Source organism: Lonchura striata, chromosome 8 (genome assembly GCF_046129695.1).
Source record: "Lonchura striata isolate bLonStr1 chromosome 8, bLonStr1.mat, whole genome shotgun sequence".
Classification (NCBI taxonomy): domain Eukaryota; kingdom Metazoa; phylum Chordata; class Aves; order Passeriformes; family Estrildidae; genus Lonchura; species Lonchura striata.
The window spans coordinates 4276444-4302046 of record NC_134610.1 but is presented as its reverse complement, the minus strand read 5'-3'; the positions used below and the strand labels follow the sequence as shown (position 1 = coordinate 4302046).

Here is a 25603-nt window from a genome sequence, read left to right as displayed (position 1 = left end):
GCAATTTCAGATTTTAATTCAGCACCCTCGCTTGATTATTACTGACATTTCTTTTCTGTAATACCGGCAGAGAGAGAGAGAACGTGTATAAACAGATTTTTGCATGAGCTAGGTGGTGCGCAATTCCGATATCAGCTCCCAAAACTCGAGAGAAATGTGTTTGCTTTCAAGGTGTATTTCTGGGATTACAAAAAAAAAAAAAAAGAGAGATTGTGATCTGGGAGGTTCAGCTGTGCTCTTCGGTAGCTCCAGGTGGAATGCTGCCGATTTCTGGGTGTTTGTGGGAAGCGGGAGACTCTCCTGGCTTTATTTGGTTCTTGTGTGAAAGTGGGAGAAATGAAAGTATTTTGACAATTACCCATTGAGCTTTTCACTTCATTCAAATCTGCAGCGCAGCGCTGAAGTTGGTGAGTGGGTGTGCAAGGGAGAAGCAGAAAAACAAAAACACGTACTATAAAAGCAGGCTAAAAGCCTGCACAGCTCCCTGCAAATTGAGATCTCTGCACTTCGCAAAGTCCTACATTTTAAATCCATCTATTCCTCTGTCTTCATTACTCCTGAACATTAAAGATACTGGCAAAATTAACCTCTGATATAAATAACTTGGATTTAAACACATTATACAGCTTAATATATGAAATGGCTTGGTGTGTTATGTTTTATAAATGTTTATTTTCCCCTTGCAATCCAAAATTGTAGAAACTAACTACCATAATGAAATTGTGAGCTCAATTACATTCTCTTACAGGTTTAAATGTACACTTATGCTCATTGATGTGCAGCAATAGCAAAAATTATTTGGGGAAGTTTTTATTACAGCTATTTCCAGGATTATGGCAGAAATACCCTTTTATATGTTTTAGTTATTAGTTAATTATATCTGGCATTCTACAGGTAAAAACATCAAAAGCTAAACCAAAAGCTTAAAAAAACACTAAAAGGAATGTACTTAAAACAAGGTTCTTATCTAATATTGTAGCTCAGCATATTTTCTGGCTTTCTAAATATAATTTATGAACTGATTTTTCAGCTGTACATATAAAGTCCCTGAGCTGTATTACAAAAATTTAATATAAAATACAATACAGTTTTAAAAAGGTATTTCCATGGCTATATATCATAATAAACTTCCTTAATATTTGCACTGCAGCAGCTGATTTCTGATTTTGTTTTTTTTTCCCAGTGCAGTAGAACTAAAGCACAATAGCTGAAAGGTGAACTTTTTTGTATTTTAACATTCCCAGCCTGGTAAAACTGTTCCGCTTGCTACATGATGTTATAAATATCAAGATTAGTTTCTTCTAAAATTACCAGTGCCAGCTGCATTCAGTTTCCCATGTTATATAGTATTTTGTTACTAATGTTCTCAGTTTAGTGCAAGGGGGTTAGAAATCAAATTACTCACAAAAATATCCAATATTAAAAATCTGTTTATATGTTTCCCATGTATTTAAAATATTGTATATAAATCCATTTGTCTTGCTGAGTCAAATACTCCCACTAATATCACTATTCTCCCTGCCTTTTAGCCCAATATGCTCTCATATTAACAATAACCATTTTAATTTTTTCCCTGGTGCCCAGTACCTACAATTTGGATAACTGACAAGCATTAAATTATCTGTAGCAGTGGCAGGTCTGTGTGTGCCTATAGATTTTCAGACATGGAGGCATAAATATACACCTATAGCCTGTTTTTTAAAAAATAATCTACTGCACTTTATTTTGAATGCAGTGGTCCAGCATGTATATTATGCACATTTTTAAGAATTTAATTTAATCATAAGATGTATTAATACTGCAGCAAAAAGCAGCAATTTCTGCCGTCCTGAAGTCTGTACACAATCTTGCTTTTGAACCTGTGTGTATTTAAGTTCCTCAGCTGACATCATTTCAGTCTGGGAATCTGACATACGGCCACTAAACCAGGATTAATTGAGCACTTCTGTGCAGTACAAAACATTCTTTATATATTGACAAATATTTCTAAAAAATGGATTGGTATTTTTGCTGTTAATTGTTTCATTACTGACCTTTACCTCTGTAGACATATGCAGTTTTCGTTTTTTTGGGAGAGACTTTCAAAATATTTTTTTTTTAAGTGTCCAATGCTCAGTGCTAGCAGTGACATTTTTACAGTCTATTCAGAAGCATATATTTCACTCTTTTGTATCTCATTTCTTTCTATTTATTTAAAACAACTTAGCATGGAAAATCTTGCAGATTTAAGTGACAGTGATGATGTACAATATGCATAAAATGAGCCTGTCCCTACCCGTGGTGTGTATTGCTAGGGACTCCATTGCAATATTTACAGTTAAACTAAACTTTTTCAAATGAAGCAAAATTGCATTTGTTTTGCAGATTTGCTCATCATTAAATGTGAAACATTTCACATTTGTCTTTTTGAGTAATTGGCTTTTTAAAATGATAAGGTGCTCTGAACACTTGTTATGTGGATAGGTCTGACGTTGTATCCCAGAAATCCATATGCCATACAGACAGAACAGAAGAAAGATATTCACAAGCATGTCACAGATTGGACTGAAGCAAGCCAAAAACCAAAGTGCCATGGCATTAACAATAGCACCAGATTTACTGTCACGATTGCAATCTGTGCTGTATCATAGACAGAAGGAGAACTTTTGATAGGTAACACCTCAGTGTTTTTTAAATCTTTTTGGCAAATTATCATTTTCATTATATTTTTGCCTGCCATATAATATTATTATAATGGTATTAAGTCACTCAGACACGCACACACATGCACATGCACAAAGTTTATTAGCCCTCAACAAAAGGGCTGATTTACCTCCTGGGTTAACTGTTCCTCAACAAAAAGGAAGGTATTTCATTAAAAAATAACACATGTTTTAGGGTGAATCTTCTACAAAACTAGCAGGGATTAGACATTAAGTTAATAAAAGCTTAGTTAATAAAGTCTTAGTTAATAAAATCTTAGCTAACATAGTTAATAAAGGTATGGAGAAAAACCACGTGTACCAAGTAAAGGTTGACAGCCCAGAAGTTTCCAAAGTTTGAAGGCAGTAAAGATGCAGGTTTAGGGGAAAATATTTTTTCTGGGGTTCAATCCCAGCTGAATGCATTTTTTCCACTGCAAGCATGTAGATATTTCTTTTTGACCATAAAAACATACATTTTCTTCTCATATAAAAAAAGCTGCATAAAGCAGATTTGGCAATACCATAATTCATGTTGAGCTCTGGTAAGTGCTGAAAAAGATTTACAAACTCACAGCTTGACACTGAGCCCACATGTTGGGTAGAGTAGAGAAAAAGCTCTAGAAATACTACATAGAGCTTTCTGGCAGCAAACAGAGAAACATCAGTCAATTGTTTCTCTGAATTGAAAGCCACCTTGGGACCTTGTTGAAAATAACGTCCCTGCCTATCTTTCCTGCAGTTTAAATTACCTGGCTGGGGGAGTTGTCCTGGAGCCATTCACAATAGGCTGTTTAGTGCAAGAAAAGCACTGAAATTCTCACTTTATATGAATTATAGATTTGAAACATAGTTCACATAGGAAATGAGAATCGTGAGAGCGCGGGCAAACCTACCTAAACACGAGTCTGGGTGTTGCAACCTCCTTTGCGCTGGAAAATACACTTTTTTATACTTTCTGAGCATCCTCTTTTGATCGCAGATATCGCCCTTGTCTGAAACCATTGGAACTACTCGTGTGAGAAACGGTTGCTTGCATAATTTAACTCGCTGCGTTGACTTAAAACTACATTGGCAGCACAGTTGGGGCTTGATATTCTCTGAAATGTTTCAAAGTTTACAGTGGTGCTGCTGCTGTGTTTTGCATTCGCTCCCACAAAATACCGTGTTGCCACAAAATGTTGTGGGAGCTTCATTTAAATACCATGAGCTGTGCACGCTTGCCTGGAGCATGAGGAAGATCAGAAATTACTTAAAATTTTGGTTGAAAGCAGCAGTGGTAAATTTTTCACGACTTTCTTTTTTTCTCTCTCCCAGTTTCCAAAGATTTGGCTGCTTTTGGCTTACTCCAGCTTGAGTGGAGCATCTACACGTTTCTCCAGTCTTTTACTCATGGTGATGGAGATGTCACTAAAGATAAATCAATATTAGCAACAGCTCAGTTCCCACTTTCCTGGACTTTTCTTGCAGCTGAAGAACTGCAGAGTGGTTTGTGTAGGCAGCAAACACATGTGAAGGGGGGTTAAAGACAGGACAGGTGAATCCTTTTTTTTAATCGTGTCATGAGTGACAGCACAGTGGTTTTACGTTCTTGTCCCCCTACGGTGTGAAGGGATGTGCACATATTTGATGTTTGCTCCCAGACTTTATTTACTGTTATTTAGCAGTGGTTATTCACCACTTTGGGAAGCACCAGGTGAGATATTCCTGAGTGCAACTTTACCAACCTGCTTGCAGAGCTTTATTATCTCTCGGATCTTCAATACCAGAGTCAATAATTTGTTTGAACAAGTTTTCCATCTAACCATTAACGCACTTAAAGCCTATATTGAGCTCTGTATCCATGCAAATGCATCTTTTTTAACTGCATAGATTTAAGGGCATAATTTCCTTGTAAAATGGAAATCAGAGCTGTTCCTTACACAAATGTTGCAGTCCTTAATAAGGGATGGATCAGCAGCAACTTTCTAAGTTTATTTAATTTTAAAGTATTCATCTTTTTACATACTGTATTTGGGATATTTTTAAAGAGAAATAACATTTTTAAACCTGTATCAAATCAAATGCCTCATATTTTTCTCAACCCCTCTTATCTTAAAGTAGTCAGTGAATGAACAGTTTCAATTCAGAAATGAAAGGCATTTATAAACAGATTTTTTCAACTTTATCAGCTGCTGCTCAACTCCCATTGTATTGATATAATGATACTTCAAGATAAATAAAGAAATTTATGACTTTAACAATTTGAATAACGAGAAAGGCAATCATATTAAAATGGGGACCATTCACGCCCCACATGACAGCTCAGAGGACTCTAGCAGAAGAGTAACCAGCTCAGTGAAAAATCAGAAACTGTGATTGCTATTTAACACTGCAGCTTTTCACAGTAGCTCAGCAGAAAGATATTTAGCACAGGTGTTTCTGTAAGTCTGATACATTGGGAAAATTCACAAGGTTCTCCGGCTCTCTTGCTCCGTGTCGGCTGTGAAGTTGGTCCTGTGATGCAGCAAGCGGGTTTCTAGTAGGAAATAGAGCATGGAGGCAAATGAGCAAGTTCAAACATAGGCTCTGATCTAGATTCATTTGCTTGGTTGCTAATTTTTGTAACGCATGACAGTAGTGAGGTGAATGACCCGTCATCGAGCAAAAGCAGCGAGAAGCGGCAATGAGTTATCGTTCGGAGTTAAGCGTGAAACTGAGATCCTGTTCCCCCCGCCGATAAAAGCAGCTTTCCAAATAACACGGATATCAGTGCTCCTTCTTTGTTAAGTGAGGGGTTTGATAAATATTCACCTGTTTCAGTATTTCTCACTACTTTGTTTAGCTATGGTGTGTTTCTGTGCTTTCAGCCTGTGGGTTTGCATTTCAATAAGAGATGAAATGGTATAATTGAATTTCTCAACACCTAAAAACTCTCAGCAATTTTTTCTTCTTTTATTTCTCAAGTTCTGGCAGTATCTAATTTATGGCTTAATTCTTCGTAAGGTCATTCTCTAAGTGAGTGACTTCTAGTTAATCTCAGACATTATGAGCTTGGCTCTGATAGAGAATCGGTTCATCTGTTCTCAGAAAGAAAAGAGTGAGTTGTGGGGATTGTTGGCAATATGAGTTTAGCTGAAAGCTAGGTACAATTTCTTACCAGGTTATTATGTTTCCTTCATTATTTTCAAGGTAATCTGGCTGTGTTTTTTACTAATACAGCCATAGTTGAAAAAAAAATCATATTTCTTTCCTGGTACTGTGTTCTCCAAGTAGGTATATAAGGTTACTAGTGTGGGTTTGGTCCTAATAATGAAGGAACCAATAGATGGTGGGGGTTTTTTGTAATTATTTTTTGGTCTTTTCCCTCTCTAATTCCTTGATGAGGTATTGTCTCCTCTCAGTTGGGCTGGAAGGTGCAGCTTTCTTTTGCTGTTAGCCTTACAAATGACAGCTAACTTTGTTGCTTGTGGTTCTGCTGTTAATTTACATGCAGCTCTTACTGACTGTCACTAACATATCTTTTGTTCCCTGAAATATTCACTCTGTGAATAAATATAACTTTTCTGCTATTTTTTGCTCGGGCTGATTTGCTCATTTCACTCTTGTGGCTGCAAACAGCTCAAGCACTCAGATTCTGCACGTTGCCTATTGCTTAATGAAGTACCTTGCTGAATCAGGGCTACCGTGTTCCAGCAGATGAAAGGGAAGCACATAAGAAGCTCTACTGCCAGGTTCTGCTTTGAATGTTTTTCTTTAATCAATTTTTAGACTTATTAGCATAGCGGATCACGGTTTTCGCGAAACAAATAAAAGCTTCTAGTCTGATCCTTGAAAGCGTTGGGAAATGTTAATGTAATTGGTTCTGTTTATAGTTCAAACTCACTTACATGTCTCTGCTCATAGACACGAGTAATAGAGTCAGCACTCCCAGCTCTGGTTTAATGAGTTAGCACCCCAAACCTCTGGGAAGTCACTTATGAGTTTCCTTTGTCAGAACCAAGAATCTGATAGCATTCTTAATTATCCTAGTGGCAGCAGAACAGTCCTAGGGTTAGGTCATGGCTTATAAGACAGGGAAATATAACACCTGTAGAAACTCAGGTCTTAAATTCCAGTTTCCTTAAGACTTTCTCTTTTGCCTCACAGTTTAGTGTCCGTGTTACTGGCTGGATGTTGCTTTGATGGGGAGAGTGATAATGCACCCAGAATTTCTGACATCCTGGTGAGGAGGGCAAGCAACATGTGAGCTGGGGGCCTGTGGGAGATGCCCTGGTTATGGTTCTTCTGGATCTGCAGTTTGGGTTGCTGGATAGCCACAAGTCTCTTGGCACACCATCCACAGTGCTCAAATTGATGTACAAAGGTGACACCTTTGGACAAGGTCATAATGTGTTTTAAACCTACCATTTCTTTGCCATGTGTACTGTGCATTTATAATAACAAGACATGGAGTAAAAATAATGGTGTTGAAGAGATTTGGATAAATATGGCCTTATAATTATGGCACAGAGGAGCTGAACTCCAAATTTCCAGCCATTCCTGGCCTTGACAATTTTGTGGATTTTTATTTTCCCTTATATTTAGACCCCAAAGTTCCTAAATGAGCTGTCACCCCAAACCCACATTCTCCTGTACTGCATCAGCCCAAAGCTTGAAGCAGAAAATATCAGGCTTTCAGACACAGCATATTTAGAAAAGAGAGAGAGAGTCTGCCAAATTCCCCAAATCCACTTCCCAATTCCCCTCAAGGATAGCAGGAAATTACTTGTTATCAGTGGGTAATTCAACCACAAATGTTATTGATTACCCAGCCTCAGTCTTTAAAGTCTTGATGCCCAAATATTTTGCAATCATTCTCTCTATTTAAAACTAGAAGGTGGATTTTTATTTTGGAAAAATGGAGTTTTTCAGATTTTCTGCATGCCACATCACATTGTGATGTGCCCCTCCAGATTGTCCAGTGTGATAGCCAGAAGCTTGACTGACAGATGTCAAAGTGTAAATCATGTTCTAATACATGAGAAATGCCTATCTGGTTAAAAAATATCCAATACTTGCAAAAGCTGTTTATTTAAAATAATCAATTTGCTTTTAATATTTGGTGTTTGGCGCATCCCAGTGCACACCAGAAACTCAGAGCTAGAGAGGAGGTATGTGATTTTTTTTTGGGTTTTTCCTAATTTCTCTGTATTTTTTTTAAATTATGGAATTGATCCAAGTAGGTTCTCTTGATTGTGAGCTACACAATCTGTAGTTTTTCATCCAATGACCTCTGGCTGACCAAAATCAGTTGTTGTAAGAAATTCCCTAAGTTCTGAGCTCTATTCCCCCTTCCTAGAAAAGCTCCCCTTAGACACCTATTGTGAAGAGATATTAAATATTTTGGTTATGTGATATTTTTAAATAACATTTTGAGTAACCTGCTGTCATTACTACAGTACCACATAGAGCAGCTGATAAATTTAAAGGCCAGTGCAGTTCCAGCACTGTCAGTGCAGTTCCAGAATGTCTAACTAAAAAATCCAAGGATCTTCCAATGCTTGAAAACTGGTCTGAGGTTATCACAATGATTTGGAGACACAAAAAGATACTTTTTTTTTTTTTTTTCAGAATACAAGAATCTCTAATATCAAAAGTTACGTGATATGCTTTGACATAAACTGTCTCCATACTATCTGTATTGTGATGCTGTTTATTACTCAGTATAACATCATTCCCAGATTAAGTAAATATCAGAACTGGGTCAGACAGGTTCATAGCCTACTGTTTTTTTGGGAACTCCATTGATATCCCATCCCTGGAAGTGTTCAAGGCCAGGTTGGATGGAGCTCTGTAGTGGAAGGTGTCCCTGCTCATAGCAGGGTGTCTGGAACCAAATGATTCTAATCTTCCTTCAAACCCAGACTATTCAAGGCTTTTGTATTTTGAAGTATCCATATTCTTCTGTACTTGTTAAAGACCTGTATTACTCATAAAAGCTTTCTATCTAGGTTGTGATTCCTGAGAAACAAAAATTTAGTTACGTTACATCCATCTTTATCTTAAATCTCATCAGCATCCTTTTTATTAAAGCGCTAAATAACTTTTTAAAATAGTAATCTTTGCAGTTTTTGTAGTTGGAATTTTTTTGTTTTTTGAATGGATGTAATAGCCTTATTCAAAACATTTTTCATCCTGCTTGGGTTTTCCTAATACTTACATACAAATAAAGATGGAAAGAGGCAAACCCAAGATGTTCTGCATTGTTTGCTCCCTGCATGCAAGGGGAGACAAAACCAGGATATTTTCCTGCTTGGCCCACTCAGGAACTTGACACAGCTGGCAGAGTGAATCTACAGATCATGGACCAACTTTGATGTTGTACTTTGTTATAAAACAATAGCTGGCATGGCCGTGGCACAGCAGGATATTGCACTTAGCCTTCAGCAGACCTGTTTTTATAGAAAGGGACCTCCTGCCTCCTTGCCCCAGGCCACAAAACCCTCTGCTGTAGAGATGGTGGTTTGGATCTTTAGCAGTAGGAGGAATCTTGTGTTTCTGTATTGGCTTTTGGCAAGTTAGTAAAATTACATATGCAGCTATTTTGGAAAATGACCGCATGTTCTGCATGCTCAGTGCACAGGTTCTGAGTCAACAGGAAAAAAAAAAAAAAAAAAAAAAAAAAAAAGAGGGTAAAGAAACTATCAGACTGAAAAGAAAATGGTAAATAAACAACAAAAATCCCATTCAGTAGTGCTGTTTCATCTCTAAGAGATGCTTTATTCAACAGCAGGTAGCAATCCCCACAAGAAACATCTGCTATCAGAGGATTTGCAGGTACACTTTTGTTCACTGCTCACTGAATTTGTGTCAGTATTATAATTCAGCAGGTTTCTGCTTTTCACACAAACCAGGATTAGCACTGACTTGGGCTGGAGGGCATTCAAGCTGCTGTTCTTCTGTTGGCTATATTTCTCTGTAAACATCTAATTGTTTCAAAAAGTGATGTACAGTATGCAAAAACCTGAATTCAATGCAAATAAGCCTGTGCAGCTCTAAACTTAACAGGTGTTCTCATTAGTGTAAGTAGACAAGGAACGATTCTTGAAAGTTTTACAAACACTTATAATCATGGCCAAATATGTTGCTATAAGTATAAAGACACGTATACAACTTCTCTTTTTCCTTATTGTGCAATCTCAGCATTCATTAATAGGAGATATGTGCCAGTAAATGAAATACTAAGAGCCAGTACTGGTTTCTTCTTGCAAATAATGTGAAATGCTGTGAAATGCTCTGCTACTGATGAATAAATTTTTGGCTAAAATAAGTGTCAACAAAATGAAATCTTTACACCCAGCACATATATATTTAAAATATATATCTTCGCCTGCACTGAAAGCAGAGCATTCATTCTCTCTTTGATATTTTTGTTTGTTACCAGGACTTATCACATTGAGTCTCACTCACATACATCATAAAGTGTTATAACATGCATATAAAATTGGACAGGAGAACCATTCATCACTAGGTATTGTCCAGCTGGTAAAGCTGAGAAAGACAGGACTTCTCTGAGAAACCATTGCCAATATCTCTGTGTGTGGCTGTGTAATGTATGGCTTCAGATTGCAAAGGCAATAACAGTAAAATATTACCCCAAGGAGAAAAGTAGCTTGCAGTAGGTATTCATGCACTGCCTTCAGTCTTCATCCGTGGACAAAATGTGCAATTGTCTATTCCCTGACTTCCCACTATGCACAGACACAACTGAATTGTGTCTTAATTATTATCTCTTGCTTTTACCAGTTGTGAGGGTATTTCTTTATCGCTTCCCCAGACTGGTGACTCCCATCTCCCCTGACTTTGGCTGAAAGGCTGTCAGAATTCCAACCTTCCTGCTCCATGGCGATGGCAGCGCATCCGTGGGGCTGGAGCAGAGGGCAGCACGGGCAGGGGGGACACGGCAGGCTGCACACAAGTGGCTGACATCCAGGAGGGTCATCTGCTGCCTGTCTCACATTTCCCTTTTTGCTCTTTATCCTCTGAAGGAAACCCCTGTTTCTCAGAGGCTGATCCCTGTGTTCCAACTGTCTCTCACAGGGCATTTTACCAGTGTAGCAGATCAGCAGGAAATGCTTCCCAGGACGTTCCCTGGATGTTTTAGAGAGATTGTTTGCACTTTCTTACCTTTCCCTTTGCTCAAACATCATGTGCTTTATTCTCACACTCCTCCAAGGCAGCAAACAAACAGACCTGGACTGGTGGGTGGAGACAGGAGAAAGACAAGTTGTTCCTTGAAATCAGTGACAGCATCCCAGTATCCCTGGACCTTTCCTTCCCTCCAGAGAAGCTCTTGGACCCACATCCTGAGCTCCTCTTCCAATCCAAGAAGGGGTTTCTCAGGGCTTTATGAGCTTCAATTGTGACCTACTCTTGGTTCAATATTTCCCTCACAAGAGATAAAAATCAGTTCTTCTGCATTTGAGATTAATCACAGCCAGAAAAGAAAGGAAAAATTTTGTCTCATAGTGCAGAGAGAAGATTCTCTCCTAGTTAGTATTAATGCAGTTTTTCAAGAGAAACTGACATATGATATGAGTTTATGGCACAGAAAAAGGGAAACTTTAGGTTCAAAAATTTTTCCTTAACCATAGCAGAGTTAGTTATTTTATTGCTGAATTATGTTGAATGATTCAATCCCAGGAATTTACCGTGAAAAAAATTATTTCATCTCCCCTGGTACAATATAGTTTTATTTTAAAATTTATTGTTTCTTGTAAGTTTCACCCCCAAATCTGAGACAGCTCAATCCATTTTGGAGTCATTGATGTACATAATGCCAGCATCAGTTGGCAACTCATTGTATATGAGGAGGTTGCATTGGTATGATGATGCCACAAAGGCTCCCAGAGAGTGGATGTGCAAAGCAGTCACACCAAAAGACAACACAGCTTAGGGCATAACCTATAAACATCTGGCAGTATTCAGTCTTACAAATTCTGATATTGCAGAAGTTGTGAAAACGCAGGATCTGTTTGTTGCCTCTTTGTAATCCTTGGTTTTCACAGTCGTTTTTACAAAATCAGGAAAAAATAGGGTAATTAAAACATAAGGTTCAACATCTTTGGATATGTAGAACATTTTCTGTTGCCTAAAACAAATATTCCCAAAGAAAGTATAAAACATTTTTCTGACTTGCAAAGTTTTTGCAGTCTATCATTTAAATTACTTAAATAAAGGGAGCTTTACTGCTCCCAAAAGCTGAGAATATAACACCCGCCATGCATATTAGCTTGATCTTTTTGACAGACCAGAAAAGTGTTTGTGTGTGCCAATTAAAACAAAAATGGATCCCTAGTGGCTTGTTCCTCACACAACTTCTGAAGACTGCTATCATTGTATGCCGGGGTAACCCTGGATAAGGCGGCTCTCCAAAGTAAACAAACTTTTCAAAACTTTCATGACAGATGGGGGTTACAAATGCATTTTAATAAGAGAGTTGCCAAAGCAACTTTTTTGCAATCAGCATATATTTACTTAACATCTAGCAACATTGGGAACACAAGGCAGATACTTTCTCACCAAATTTTTTAACAAATATCATTTTTTTTGAAAGATTGGTTGAAGACCTTTTCTCTCAAGCTGATATTTCCCCATCACTTCAATGTTAACTTTGCTCGACATCCAAAGGACTGCGAGATGGGTGAAGCCAGACTGTAATATGAGACAGACAATCTGCTTGATAATGAAATTTCTTTGGTAGTCATAAACATCTTAAGAGTCCTTTAAGTAATTTAACTATCAGCATAACCATGACTACCTCTGTTTGATAGGCTGGCTCATGGAATGGATACGTGATGCTGTACAAATTTAACACAGCTCAAGACTGAGCCTTTTGTTTTCTTTTGTTGCCATTTTTTAATATTAGACTCAGCTCTCTATGGTATAGCACAGGGAGATATTTTATTTATCCTCTCGGCTGCTTACTCATTCAGCATAAACATGGCCAAGAGACTGGATTATCTGTGAGAAAGAATTTAAGGTCCACTTCCAGAAATGCAGTTAGACTTTTGACGTGTATTTAGAAACTTGCATGACTCTGTCCCAGTTTAACTCAAATCCAGCTAATTAAATCACTAAGGAGCATAGTATCACCCAACTTTAATTAATTCTACTTCTACTGGGGGTGTCGACACAGGATTGTCCAGGGTTTATGCATTTATTCTCAAGTTTTATTATATTCTAATGATTTTTAAACTAATATTTAGAGACAGAAAATTCACAATATTCTTTTTTTTTTCTTTTTTTTTTTTTATTTTCTTCTTGACTCTTTTCACAACTTCTCTGGCCCAGCCCTGATGGCTGCCATGCAGAGGTGTCCTGCATTACATGAATAGACCCCATCCTGAAAAATATCTCAGGAAAACCAAGAGAAAAATCCAGATTTCTTTTCATTATGGGAATCAGGTTGATTAACATGATCAGAAAAAAACCCCACCACTTTGTGAGAAAGCAAGGTGAGATGAAGGGAGCAGTGGGAAGGGGGAAGAGTGTTAACTTTGGAGCTAGAAATGCTCCAGCAACTCACATTTCCTTTTTTTCCTACACATATCAAGGGCAGCAATCCCAATGCACAGTGCAACAAGAGGAACACATTTTATTGAATTTCTGCACGCAGAGGTATCTGTCAATCCAAGTTTAAATCACTTAGTGTTCACCACAAGCCATGTGAGTCCCAGGTGGCATAAAAATTTCTGTTTTCTGCACTGAATCTTGCACTGGATTAGCAACTGCTGAGGTTTCCATGGTCCAAAAGTATCCAATAATCCAACGCTGAACCATTGGAGTTATATGAAGCTTCACCTCAATAGTACAGCAATTTTTCTGGATGTCCCAGTTTCAGGGGGAGCTGAACATTGGCTTGGTTCTGTATTTGGCTGAATTAAGGACTGTGACATGTTTTTTTGGTGTTCATACATGAGCTATGCATGAGCCATACACTTCCTTGGCTGCTCACTCTGCTCCCTTTTTCTTGTCGCTCGGTACATACTAAATTTTATTGCTGCCTTTCTCTTTCCCTACAGAATTCTTCACTTCCTGTATTAAGGTTTGTTCTTGGCATTGTCTAAAAATAGTTAATCCCTGCAAATAATAGATGTGGCCACCAGAGATGCATAAATACACTTTGAAGTGGGTGAATCAATAAGACGAGTTTGGATTTTTATTTTGCTCTATGAGTTTATCACCCTTTCCCATATCTCCATAGAGTGTCTACCAGTAGGATTGCTGAAATTACCTCCATCCCTGTTCTGCAGCTAAAATAAATGCAAGAACATCTGTAGAAGTTCTGGTAAAGATCTAGAGGGATACCAGGATGAGATGTTTTTCATAGTGGTTTGGTCCCCAGAACAAACTGCAGAAAAACCATGAACAGAAGATCGTGATCTTCTTCCATGGCTCTTTAACCTCCTGTTTTCCATTGGCATGGTTATTGTGGAAGGAAAGTCTGTGACACAAGCTCTGAAGGATGATCTGTAAGGGTTTGAAAATCTTGGCACTGCAGTATGTCCCAGAGCACAACCTAGCACAAGAAAAATACATAATTCGTAAAATTTTTAAAATCCATTGATCCTGGGTAGCCTCCAAGGTATATTTGTATATTATAAGATGGTAGTGGCATTAATTAGACACAATGTCCTGTATTTTGTGGAGCTAAAAGGGTGCATTTCTGTTTAATAACATAGGATCTTGTTGAACACCACCCTGGTGCATCATTATGGTGACACGCAAAAGACGCTCAACCCTCCATTTGCAGCTCTATAAGGTGACAAGAGAAACCCTTAATAAGCCACAAATAGAATATCAGGAAGTGTTTCACACCTGCCTCCCTCCCCACTTCCCACACAGTGTTGGCAGCCCAGCAGTGCATTGAATTTACCTGTGGTGAGCCGATATTTTCTGAGGATCAATGCTTAGCAGCAGGGCTGTGCTACAGCTCACTGCAGAACTGCCATGTGAGTTGTTTCAGGCTTTGAAGTCATTTTTCCCTGGGTGCTGTAGTGAGAAAGAGGGAATTCAGGCACCCTGGGTCTCCTATCCCCATCCTGAAGGGCATGGCAAGCCAGAGGGTTGATGCCAGTTGTCAGTCCTCGTGGGTGTTTATTGCTGACAGCAGCAGCAGCATTCTGCCTGGTAAGGTGGTGCTAATTCTAGCCTTTGCGAAAAATGATGGCACAGAGAGAGGGGTTTCAGGAGGTATTTAAAGAATTTAAGTACCTGGCACAATGGAGTCTGGCAGCTCTGGATAGAGCACTTAATTTTCTTTTTTTTTCCCCCCTAGATTTGTCTTTCATTTGTTTCCCCAGCCTCTCTGTTTATTTCAGCAGTGCCTGACACAGGGATGGTGTGTTAACAGGCCTTAATATTGAACAATTTCTGCTTGTTGTTAGTTATACATCATTTAGGGCTGTGATCATAAATTGTTCAATCACAAGGTTTAGTCAAAACCAGCATTCTTTACTGATGTCTTTTCCCAAGGGTGTTGAAAATTTGATTGTTCAAAGTGCAAATATGGTTTAGCAATCCTTTCCAAGAGTAATTTATCAGAAATCCTAAGGAGGTAATATATAAAAGTGGGATAGAAAACCTGCACATTAAATGGGATTTACCAGCCAAAGCTTTTGGAACTGCTTGCCTGTGAATGACTGGAATGGAGCAGAACAAAGTCAATTACTGACTGTAATTAAGGAGTGGATGCATTTAAACTGTAGAGAGCAGTAGCAGTCTTCTTGAAACTGTCTTGTTACTCTGAAGATTAGTCTGAGGAAAGAAAGAAAAGGACTTGAACTATATCTTACAGAAAGTATATTTTAAATGAATTCTCTTCCCTCCATTCTATGATCTGTTTTTACAGATTTGCTCATAAAACACTGATAATATATGATTATCAAAATAACACATTCAAGACAAAGAAACTTTCAACATGTATTTTGCTTTGGTCTTGTTAGCAATGGAGTATCTCTTTTGCATATCATACAGTGCAAATATTTATGCAGTGCTGAATACTTGTATTTTAATAAAGCCTGAATTTACTGAACGGAAGGCTGAACTATGTTGTGTCCTTTTTAAGCCTTCAAAATACAGTAAATCTAATTACATATGTTGCTCTTACTTTGAAAATGTTATTCCATTTTATAATTTTAATAATGATTTGTTTATACCGGGAGGAAGGCATTAGATTGAATTGTTGCCTGTGTTTAGTCTAATTCATATCTGCATGTATACATTAATAAATTGTGATACCATATCATACATTTTGAACCCAAACCTTGCTGTGCAAGCTGGGCACAGAACTGGAGGTCAGCTCTTTCTGCTGCTCACCTTAAGCTGCATTTGGACTTTTTATTTCCTTTTGGTGAAGGGGGGGTGAGTGTGTGAATGGTGATTAAGGTTACAGCTCTGGACTAATGAGGGGATTGAGATTTCCCCAGTAAATAACTCTCCCTGGTGCTCGGGGAGCAGCGGGGTGGCTGGAGTTGGCTCCCGATGGGTGCAGAGGGATGGGGTGAACATCTGCAGCCAGGCAGCCCCGAGCCCACACCAGGGGAGCATTCCCACATTCTCAGCAGCACTCCCACAGGATATCTCTGCTGGAGCTGCACTGATGGGATTTTCCTTAATGCTGATGACTTTGGAAACCTTCCTTACAGGCATTTCCTCAATAAAGGGAGGGTTATAGGACAATTAATGCGACATTAGGCTGTTTTTTTTTGGTTTGGGTTTTCTTTTTCCTGGTATTATTTCAGTTTTAAGGGAGATGCTGGGAGTACCCAGGCTGGTGTGGATCTGCTGTTTCTTTTTAGCTTCAGTAAAAACTCTTGACATGGGGGAGATGCAGGAAAACAGTAGCACTTGAGGTATGTGTTTTGTTTATGTATTTACATAAACAAACGGTGCCAGGCCATAACAGCTTTGCTTTTTCCCAAAATTGGTCAGAAGGAAATCACTACTATGCTGAATAATCCCATATTCCAGTGAACATTCCAACATTCAGACTAAACCTGCATCCCCAATACACCGAGATCCGAGTGTTCCATTTCCAAGCAAGAATACCACAAATTTTGCACAAGCAGCTTCTAACAGCAGCAAAATAAGAAGTAAACTTTGGTTCCAGAGCTGGAAGGAGCTGAGCTGTCTTGGAGCGTAGGCAAAATAAGCTCCTGCCCCTTCCAAAAGTGCTGATGATGTAGCCTTGGTTGACTCGTCTGCAAACACAGAAAGATGTTGTGCCCAGATGATGCTCCATGGCCACATGCACCAGGAATCTGTGGAATAATCCTGGGGCAAAGAATTGCACAGCTCTGGGCCTCAGTTTTGCCCTCTGTGAAATGGTTGCTTCAACCTGTTGTGTGAAATACCTGGAGATTCCCTCTGGTGAAATATATATATATATATATATATATATGAGTGTGTGTGTGTGTGTGTGTAAAATAAAAAATCATGTATCATTATTATCCCAGTGGTCTACAGAAGTTCAGACCAAAGCATATACATACATATTTCCACCAAATATTAGGTTAGGCAGTGAAACAGCATTATCAGGGGACTGAATATTCTTTTGATAAATATTCCCAGTGAGTGGGTCAAAAATGTAAATCAACTTCTATTTAGACAAACTGGGGATTTTTTTTTTTCATGATAAGTGGGCTCCTAATTACTCGCTGCAGCCATCTTTGATGATAATTTCGTAGGGTTTTTTATGTGAAAGAGTGACATTATCAGTTTTATCAAAATGTTTGGGAATGGGGAGTCATAGGTAAATAATAAATGTGCAAATTCAAGAATGGAGGCACCAGATAGAAAAAAAACAAAACTAGTAAAATAGAAATGGAAACTGCAAATGGCAGAAAATAATTTTCATGATGCATTCACTCCTTTTCAGGGTGCTTTGATTTCCCTTGAACTGTGTCTCGTTACACTGAGTTTCCTGGCTTTTCTTAACTTTTGTCACATCCCCGTTATTTCTGCACTATTTGTGTTCTGTGGTTGCATTGCTGAGACAATATCTCGTTTGTTTTGACATATTCAAAACAGTTTTCAGACAGAGGTTCGGAACTCCTCGGTAACTCGGCACTCCAGCAGACAAATCTCGGTAAAAAGAAAAAGCATTTGGGAGGGAAAGGGAGGGAAAACAGAGGAAAATCATCTGCGTGGGGTGTGCTTTACTCACCTGTGTGTGCCCATGCCCTCCCCAGATCACGACAGTGTCAGGAAATGAGTTCCTCCTCCAGTCGGATATCGACTTTCTCATATTGGATTGGTTCCACGCTATCAAAAATGCAATTGACAGATTGGTATGTATTTGTTTTGGCTGTTACCTTTATTAATTAAGATGTAGCAATTTCAACTTCATTTGCTCAGGCATCTCTACAGGTTTTAGGCAGTCAGCAGCTAGCTAGACATTCCTTTCTCTGAAGGATATAAAAATATGTATGCAAATCTACTAAAAAATGTCAGATAAACAAGGTTGTTGCACAAAAATGTCATTTGATTCTTGCCTCGAAAAGGAATGCTACATTTATTTCTCTGAAATAACAAGGACGCTGGCTTGCTGAGGGTTGTAAAAGCACACAAGCACTTAATAACTAATGAATTTTTGCATTTTCTGTTTATGCAGCCTACAGTATATAATCTTCAATAGAACTATTAATACATTTGAGCCTTTTATGAATTTTTGTATTACTTATTCACAAGAATAACGCTAGCAAATAATATTCCTTTGTAACTGATTGCTGGTATTCTCCCAGGAAGGCTGGGGGTTTTCTACTAGAAGTAAGCAGGGTTGCGTTTTATTAAAACAGTTTTTAATTACCAAACCAGCTTCAGCTGTAGCTTTTTCTTTCTTTTTTGCCACTCAGTACAAATTCCAAACATCTTCCTCCTATCCTGATTCACAAACATTTTCTTTTTTTTTTTTTTTTTTGAGGGCACTGACTTTCCTTGTTCACTGCAGAATCTGTTGAGAGAAAAATATCCCCATTTCTTGCATTTTTCAGAGGTTTCAGTGGAATCTGCAGCCTCTTTGAAAGGGTTAATTTCAACACAGCTACTGTTTCCTTAAAGAGCTACAAACATTCTATTACCCTGAGGCTATAATCAGCCAAGGAAAGTTTGATCTGATGATGTATGTCTTCATATTGTGCATTTCATTGGGTGTGTGAGGATATTGATATCCAACTAAAGATTTTGGGGTGGAGTTTTCCACGGAGACTCAGGAAAAAAAATATTTTTTGGCGTATTATTCAACTAAGCATCTAATAAGCCTGATTTTATATATATATATATGTATATATATATATATATATATATTTTTTTTTTTTTTTTTTTTTTGGTGTAGCTGAAGTAATACTGTGGCATCAGCAGCCCTGAGCATGCAGAGCAGCTGGTGGGGCACAAGTGGCCTGTGGTTGGCTGGTCCTGGCCGAGGTCCGAGTGCGCAGGACAGGATGTCAGGATGTCACCACGCACCACTCCTGGCCACTCCATCCCTGCCAGCTCTTTCACTCCTGAAACCCTGAGTGTGAAAAGCCTGGCAGCTTTCCAGGCTCTTGGGATGGCTGAGTCTCACCTGACCAAATGCCACGGGAAGAGACATGGCTCCAGCCAAAACAGCGTCTCCATTTTTTCGTTCTTTTTTATTTTATTTTTTTTTTGCTTCTTTTCCCTGCTCATTTTCACTTTGTCTGCCAGTAAATTAGAATAAGAGAAAAGCCCCCCGACTACTTCTTAAGCATAAACCAGCAGAAATTCAACCCCAAATTTGCAATGATGTTTGAAGTAATTGTGTTTGCAAGAATATTTACTGTAACTATCTAAAACAGAAAAGCAATTTAAACATTCTTCCTCTTTGCCAGCATTTGAAAGTAGCCTGCAATGTGGAAATAATTTTGGTCCCTAAAGCCTAAAGAAGCAGGCCTTTTGTTTTCCTCACTTAAATGGGAATTTATCTCAGAAATTAGGATCAGTCTGTCAGGGCCATAAAAGCTTTGCCATATGACGAATTTTGCATTACACTTTCCTTAAATTATATACTCCCTGCACACTTGCTCTGTGTGTGTCTGTTAGCTTCTGTACTGGCATTCTGGAATCTTGTTTCATTCTTACAAATAATAATTTTATTAAAAGCATACACATATGTATATACATATATATATATTCTTTTCCCAGCCAAAAGAACAGAGAATTACATCGAGAAATTTGGAGTTCAAACTCAGAAGATCCTCCAGCATCGAATTACTGAATAACTTAGACACTGAATCCAAAGAGCCAAAGCCTGAACACAGAAAATCTTTAAGTAAGGTTTTTTTCTTTCCTCATTTTTCTTTCCTTTTTTTTTTTTCTTTCCTTTTTAAATAACTATGCCATTACAGGACAAGATAATTTTTATTACATACAGAATGTAAGGACGATCACTGAGAATTTTAAAGCTGAATATGTTCTGCACTGATATACATAACTTGCATTTAAGTAAAGACAGTTACTAGCTCCACACTTTTAAAGGGTGACACTCTCTCCTAAGCAAAATAAATTTGTTTAGGAGCAAAGACATTTATTTAAGCCATTTATTTTTAAAAATAAGCAAAATGAGCCCTATGTTAATGGTCTGTTGCAGTTGCTTTGTTTCCATTTTAGTAAAATACCTCAAATTGCCAGAGTAATTTTGTCTGTTGTGTATTTATACACTGAATTGCTGAAAGAATTGACATATCCTTCGCAGCCAACAATCAGTGATGTATCTATAATTTTATAGAAGATAAATTCCAGGGTTTGGCATTGATTGTTTGTCAGTGTGATTAGAAAAGAAAGTGATCTAAAACTAACAGGGCTGTGCTTTACTCCTCTGAAAAGACTCTCCCAGTTTGTGCCGAGATGCTCGTGAGATCGTGGGCAGCTGGAGCTGCTGCTGACCCTGAATCCCTCACCCAACATTTTTTTAACTTCACCCTGTCCCCTGAATTTTTGTTTTCCTCCTTTTCTTAGTGGGATATTCACATCCTGCTCCTGGTGTCAGCGCGGTGACAGCCCCAGACTGGCAGGATGGCTCGAGGTGCCTTTAGGTACCAAAGGGCTCTGTAGGAATTTGCCTGCACGCATTTCAGTGCAGGATCAAAGCCTGGGATGTTAAGAAAAGGGCTGCATTGAAAAGACCCAACATAGCTATTTTTAATGATAATTACCCACACAGTCATAAATATATGCACACATGCATGCATGTACACACAAATAGAGACTCATTAAGTAGTCTCTTTTTGCAGACCACAGGATTTTGGGGTTTGTTTTCTTATTATCTTGAATATGTTTCTTTTTTATTTTTTTAAGGGTTTTATGGTTTTGTTTTGTTTTGTTTTTCTTTGTGTTATAAAATATAAAGTAGCCTGAACATGGCTTGTGAAAAATTGTCCCAATATCTTTGCACTGGGTGTTACGTTACATTTCTCAGAGGAAGAAAAATAAGACTGAGAACACAGTGAGTTCTGAGGGTCTGATTCTGCTCTATTGTAGCTAATAGCAAAATGCCCATAAACTGTCTCAGCACTCAGGGAATTTTTATTTATTTATTTAGACTTCTCACATATCTTTAAATGATAATTTGTCAGACAAAACAGAAAAAGTGACTATGAGCAGTGACAGAGACTTAGTCTATGTTTCTTTTCAAACCTTAGAGAATCCTGAATAACCTCCGTTTTGTTAAAGGCTATTTAAACTATTAAAAAAATGTGAAAATATCTGCTGTGAAATCTCACTGAATCGAAGCTTGCATTTAAATACCGTAGATTGGATTGCTTCTAAAATATGTATTCAGAACTTTTTTTTTTTTGGCCCCTTGAGATCAAGCAATTATGTGGAATTAGAAAAATCATATTATTCACTTACTTATTAGTAGTCTAAGCACAAACTGTATTGTCAGTTTTCTGCCTTTGGCTTTCTGTGCCCTTAATGTTCACACAAGTATCGTAGCCAGAATTATCGGCAGCTAGAGCCAAAATTGCTTTAAAAAGGCATGAGAACTGGTAATGACACATTGTTAGCAGTTAACAGGTGGTCGTTTCATTGTCCAGTTTGACTGCAGAGCACAAAGATATGTGCAATATCTGCAAGTGTATTTATAAAGTTCTTGCAAAGTTTAACGATTTTATAATTTTATAGTGCTTTTACGTTATTGACTATTGCCAGTGCCAAATCCAAACAAAGGAGATTTTTTAATGATGCCTTAGAACTCCTCCAGTTAAACAAAGAAGATGAGCAACTGATGTGTTAGCAGCCCACCCCCTCCCATTTTGATAACCTTTAATGAAATATTCAGACAACTCAAATTCATTTGTATTTACCTTATCTACATTGTAGGGATTGCAAAAAATATCATGTTTTAATCTTAATACTGCTGCATTGCTTTTTTTTTTTTTTTTTTACCAGTACAAGTATATAAAGGACAGGTACATTCTAACCAAAGCATTTCAGTAATTTACTCTTTAATTTAAAACTAGGGAGACTTTCCCTAGAGACTTAGAAGCAGGAATTTGGTTTTTATGTCTAATCCTAATTGCTTCTGCTTGCACTACAAGGACAAATGGTAATTCTCTGTTATGCTTTTTGAGCTGTAGACACTGCTTTCATTGAAAATTGGGCTCAAACTGCCAGGCTCAATTTCCAAAGTTCAGAGAGTGGCCATTCTCTTGGTCATGCAGCTTTTCAGTGGCTTCTCATCCAGTTTGGTTTCAACTCATGTTTTAATTGAAGTTTTCTTGACCTAAGGAGAAACCAGGAAAGACCTTGGGGAGTGTTACCAAAATATGTAAAACTGTGATCTTATTCTCTAATACATGGAAAGAGATGACTTTTTATTTTATGATGTCAGCTATTTCACTGATATAATTTCTGCAGCTGATGCTGATAACAAGTAACATGGTTTTCACCCAGCAACCTCCTCCATTAGAAGAAGCGTGCATTTTGTGCAAGAAAATTGCCTTGCAGCACCACTTCTTTCAATGCAAAGAAGTGTTGTTCTAAACAGATAATATTAAAAATTAATGTCAGACTTCATAATTTCCAAGTAATTTAGTTATCGTTCAGACCATAAGAGTATTTTGGGTTTTTTTTTTTCAAAAGGTTGCCAAAAAGCTCCTTCTAATTAGTACCAGTTTCAATTGGGTTCAGTGATAGGTGGTCTGCCGTGTTAATTTTATATCCCCAGGCACCTGGGTTATTCCAGAAGTAGAGATTCTGTTATGGTGTCTGGGAAGTAGGGAAAGAATTTGGGATGTAGAGAAAGGGTTTGTGCACCACAAGGTTCCCAGGAATCATTCTTTTCTCCAAACCCCAAGGGGCCTTAGTGTGTGAGTACCACAGGAGCTGTCAGGACACTTTTGTTTTAGGCAGTGAAACCAAGATGTTCACAGCTAAACTCGGCCCTTCTTTTCCTGCCCATGCACCCATCTTGGGGTTTGCATCCTCTGGGCTATTTGTGGCCATCATCCGGGAATTCTATCCCTCGGGAGTGACCTCCTGTGGAAGAGCCAGGGCTGGTTTGCTATTGATTGTCGGAGGGGATCAATTCCCCTTCTGCTCCCCCTCTCCTGGATGGAAACAAACAGCTCTGCAGTAGGAAGAGTGCCCTTTGGCTACCGTATCAATCTGAGGGCTGCTCTTGTCAAAATGCACAATCACAAGCTTGATAATGCAATCCATTCCCAAAGCACTATATTTCCAACCTGTTCTCCATCATTTCCTTATGGCGTCACATTTACTCAGTTCATCACATTCTTATTAATATTTTAGGTTTCCTTGAAAGTGATGGAATTCTATTTTTATTACAAAAGCAACAAGAATAAATACTAATTGTTGTCAGTTATTTCCTTATGTAGTGGGAACAGTAATCTGTTCCTCAGCTTTAGGTTGCCAAAGCAAAATAATGAAATATTTTAGACATTAAAAAAAAAAATCTGTGATATTAGATAAATGCAATTTGATCTCCTTGTTTGCCACATAAAAGCTGGAACTGCCTGAATTGATAAGATTGAATTGCATTATTTTTATTGTTTCTACTCGCATATTTTTTCCTTATCTTCAAGAACACTTTACTTGAAACCCGGTGGTTAGTCATGCAGCCTGGAAAATCTCCTCCATGTTTGAATTCTAGCTGGAAGTGTCACAACTCCAGCACTAAAAAATTTAAAAAATATATATGTGTGAAAAGGAACATCTTGGTGAGTTGTGGCAGGATGATTACTATTCATGGTCATTTCAAGTGTCTCAACAAGAGTAGTCAGAGACCCCAGGCATCATTGTGCCAGTCACAATGTGATACCAAAGTGAGACAATTCCAACTCTCAGCCCCAGTAAGGACAAGTTGCAACAGGTGGAAAAAAGTGGACAAAGGCAGGGGGTGGAAGGAAAAGTTGACAGCAAAGCTGACATGTCATGCATATTAAACAGCAGGCTTGGGATTCCTTTCTGCTCTCCGTAAGGATCAGGGTCTTAGCCCCAGCACCCTGGCCACCAGCCAACTCAAATAATGATACTTTCCTTACCTAAATTCCTCTTGGACTCTCAACAGGGAGTGATGGGTCTTTTAGTCCAAAAGGGTGATGATTTGCCCTTGGGATGCAACAACCTTTGCATGCTACCCTAGGGAATGGCATCGTGGCAGTGTCTGGGAAAACACCTCCTAGCATCTTTTAAATCAAGGGGAAATCTCCCAAAACTTCTTTACTTCTATTCCCTTCATATGTATTTGCTGCAAAATCATCTGGGCATTAAAGTCTGCATTAGTTTCTTAAAAGACAGTTAAATTTAGGAGTTTATAGTCCTTAGAATTGAACCATGGACTGTGTGCTTAAAATTGCCCAAAATTGCTTTTCTTGCTTCATTCACTTCTCTTCAGAAGGCTGAATTTTGAAACTTGAGCATGGTGTGTATTTATCCTTTGTCAATTACTAAAGCATCCAGAATCCTTTCTGAAGGCAGTTTGTTAGATAACTAAGTCTGTACAAAGAGTGTGAGATGAAAAAACAGCAGCAGAAACCCATTTTGGTCGTTTAATGGACATGGTGGATGAAATGGAGAATTTGGTGGAGCTTGAAAACTTCCTGGCTCCTTGGTCCTACTTGGTGTTAATTGGTCCTTCCCTAGCTAAAGCTTCCTCCAAGGACTTGCTTGAGGGTTTAAAGTTTGTCTCTGCACAGGACTAGGAATTTCTTTGGCAAAGATGAAAGAAAGGATAGTCACCAGGGCATGAACACATGGATTTGCATTGTTTGGGCTGTGTAAAAACAGAAGGGGAATAAAAAAGCCGGAAATTTATTTATTTAAAACATCATTATACATCCTAGGAAAAGGCACTGCTATTACAGGCAGTGCTGAGAGGAGCCTGTGGGAGTTTTCTGTCTCCCTCTCTAACACATGAAGGGATGGAAGGTTGGGAGACCCTGTCTTGGGATGTAGAGAGAGGTTTTACTGGCCCAGCCAAGAGCTGGATTCTGTGGTAGCTTATCCTTCATCCACAAAGAGTCACCTCTTTGAAAAAGGGGTTAATTAACAGATTGCCCAGGGCACTGGTGGAGTCACCATCCCTGGAAGTGATCCAAAAAGATGTGGATATGGCCCTTGAGGACATGGTTTGCTGGTGAACATGATGATGGTACTAGGTTGACAGTTGGACTCGATGATCTTAAAGGTCTTTTCCAACCTTCACGATTCTAATTAGAGACACAGAAGTTGGAAATCACTCCATTTCTTTGTTAGTTCTGATGAGGTCTGAATTCTTTCCCCTTCCTGGCCCATTTATTTCAGTTAAATGTGAAGTTCAAAGCCAAATGGTGTTATTTAGGGACTATTATTGTATTACAATGTAAGCGTTATGTATAGGTCAGTTTTATTACTTTTAATAAAGCCAAGAAACATAA

General features: G+C 38.3%; 1 protein-coding gene across 1 annotated transcript in view; it reads left to right on the top strand.

Moving 5' to 3' along the window:
• Window positions 1-5291: 5291 nt before the first annotated feature.
• Window positions 5292-25603, top strand: part of LOC110470602 (rho GTPase-activating protein 15) — a 168570-nt gene continuing 148258 nt past the window's right edge. Inside the window, exons 1-4 of the mRNA XM_077784839.1 lie at window positions 5292-5305; window positions 6325-6394; window positions 17897-17995; window positions 19869-19995. Of these exons, the coding sequence (XP_077640965.1) occupies window positions 5292-5305; window positions 6325-6394; window positions 17897-17995; window positions 19869-19995 (310 nt within the window). The remainder of the gene's footprint in view (window positions 5306-6324; window positions 6395-17896; window positions 17996-19868; window positions 19996-25603) is intronic.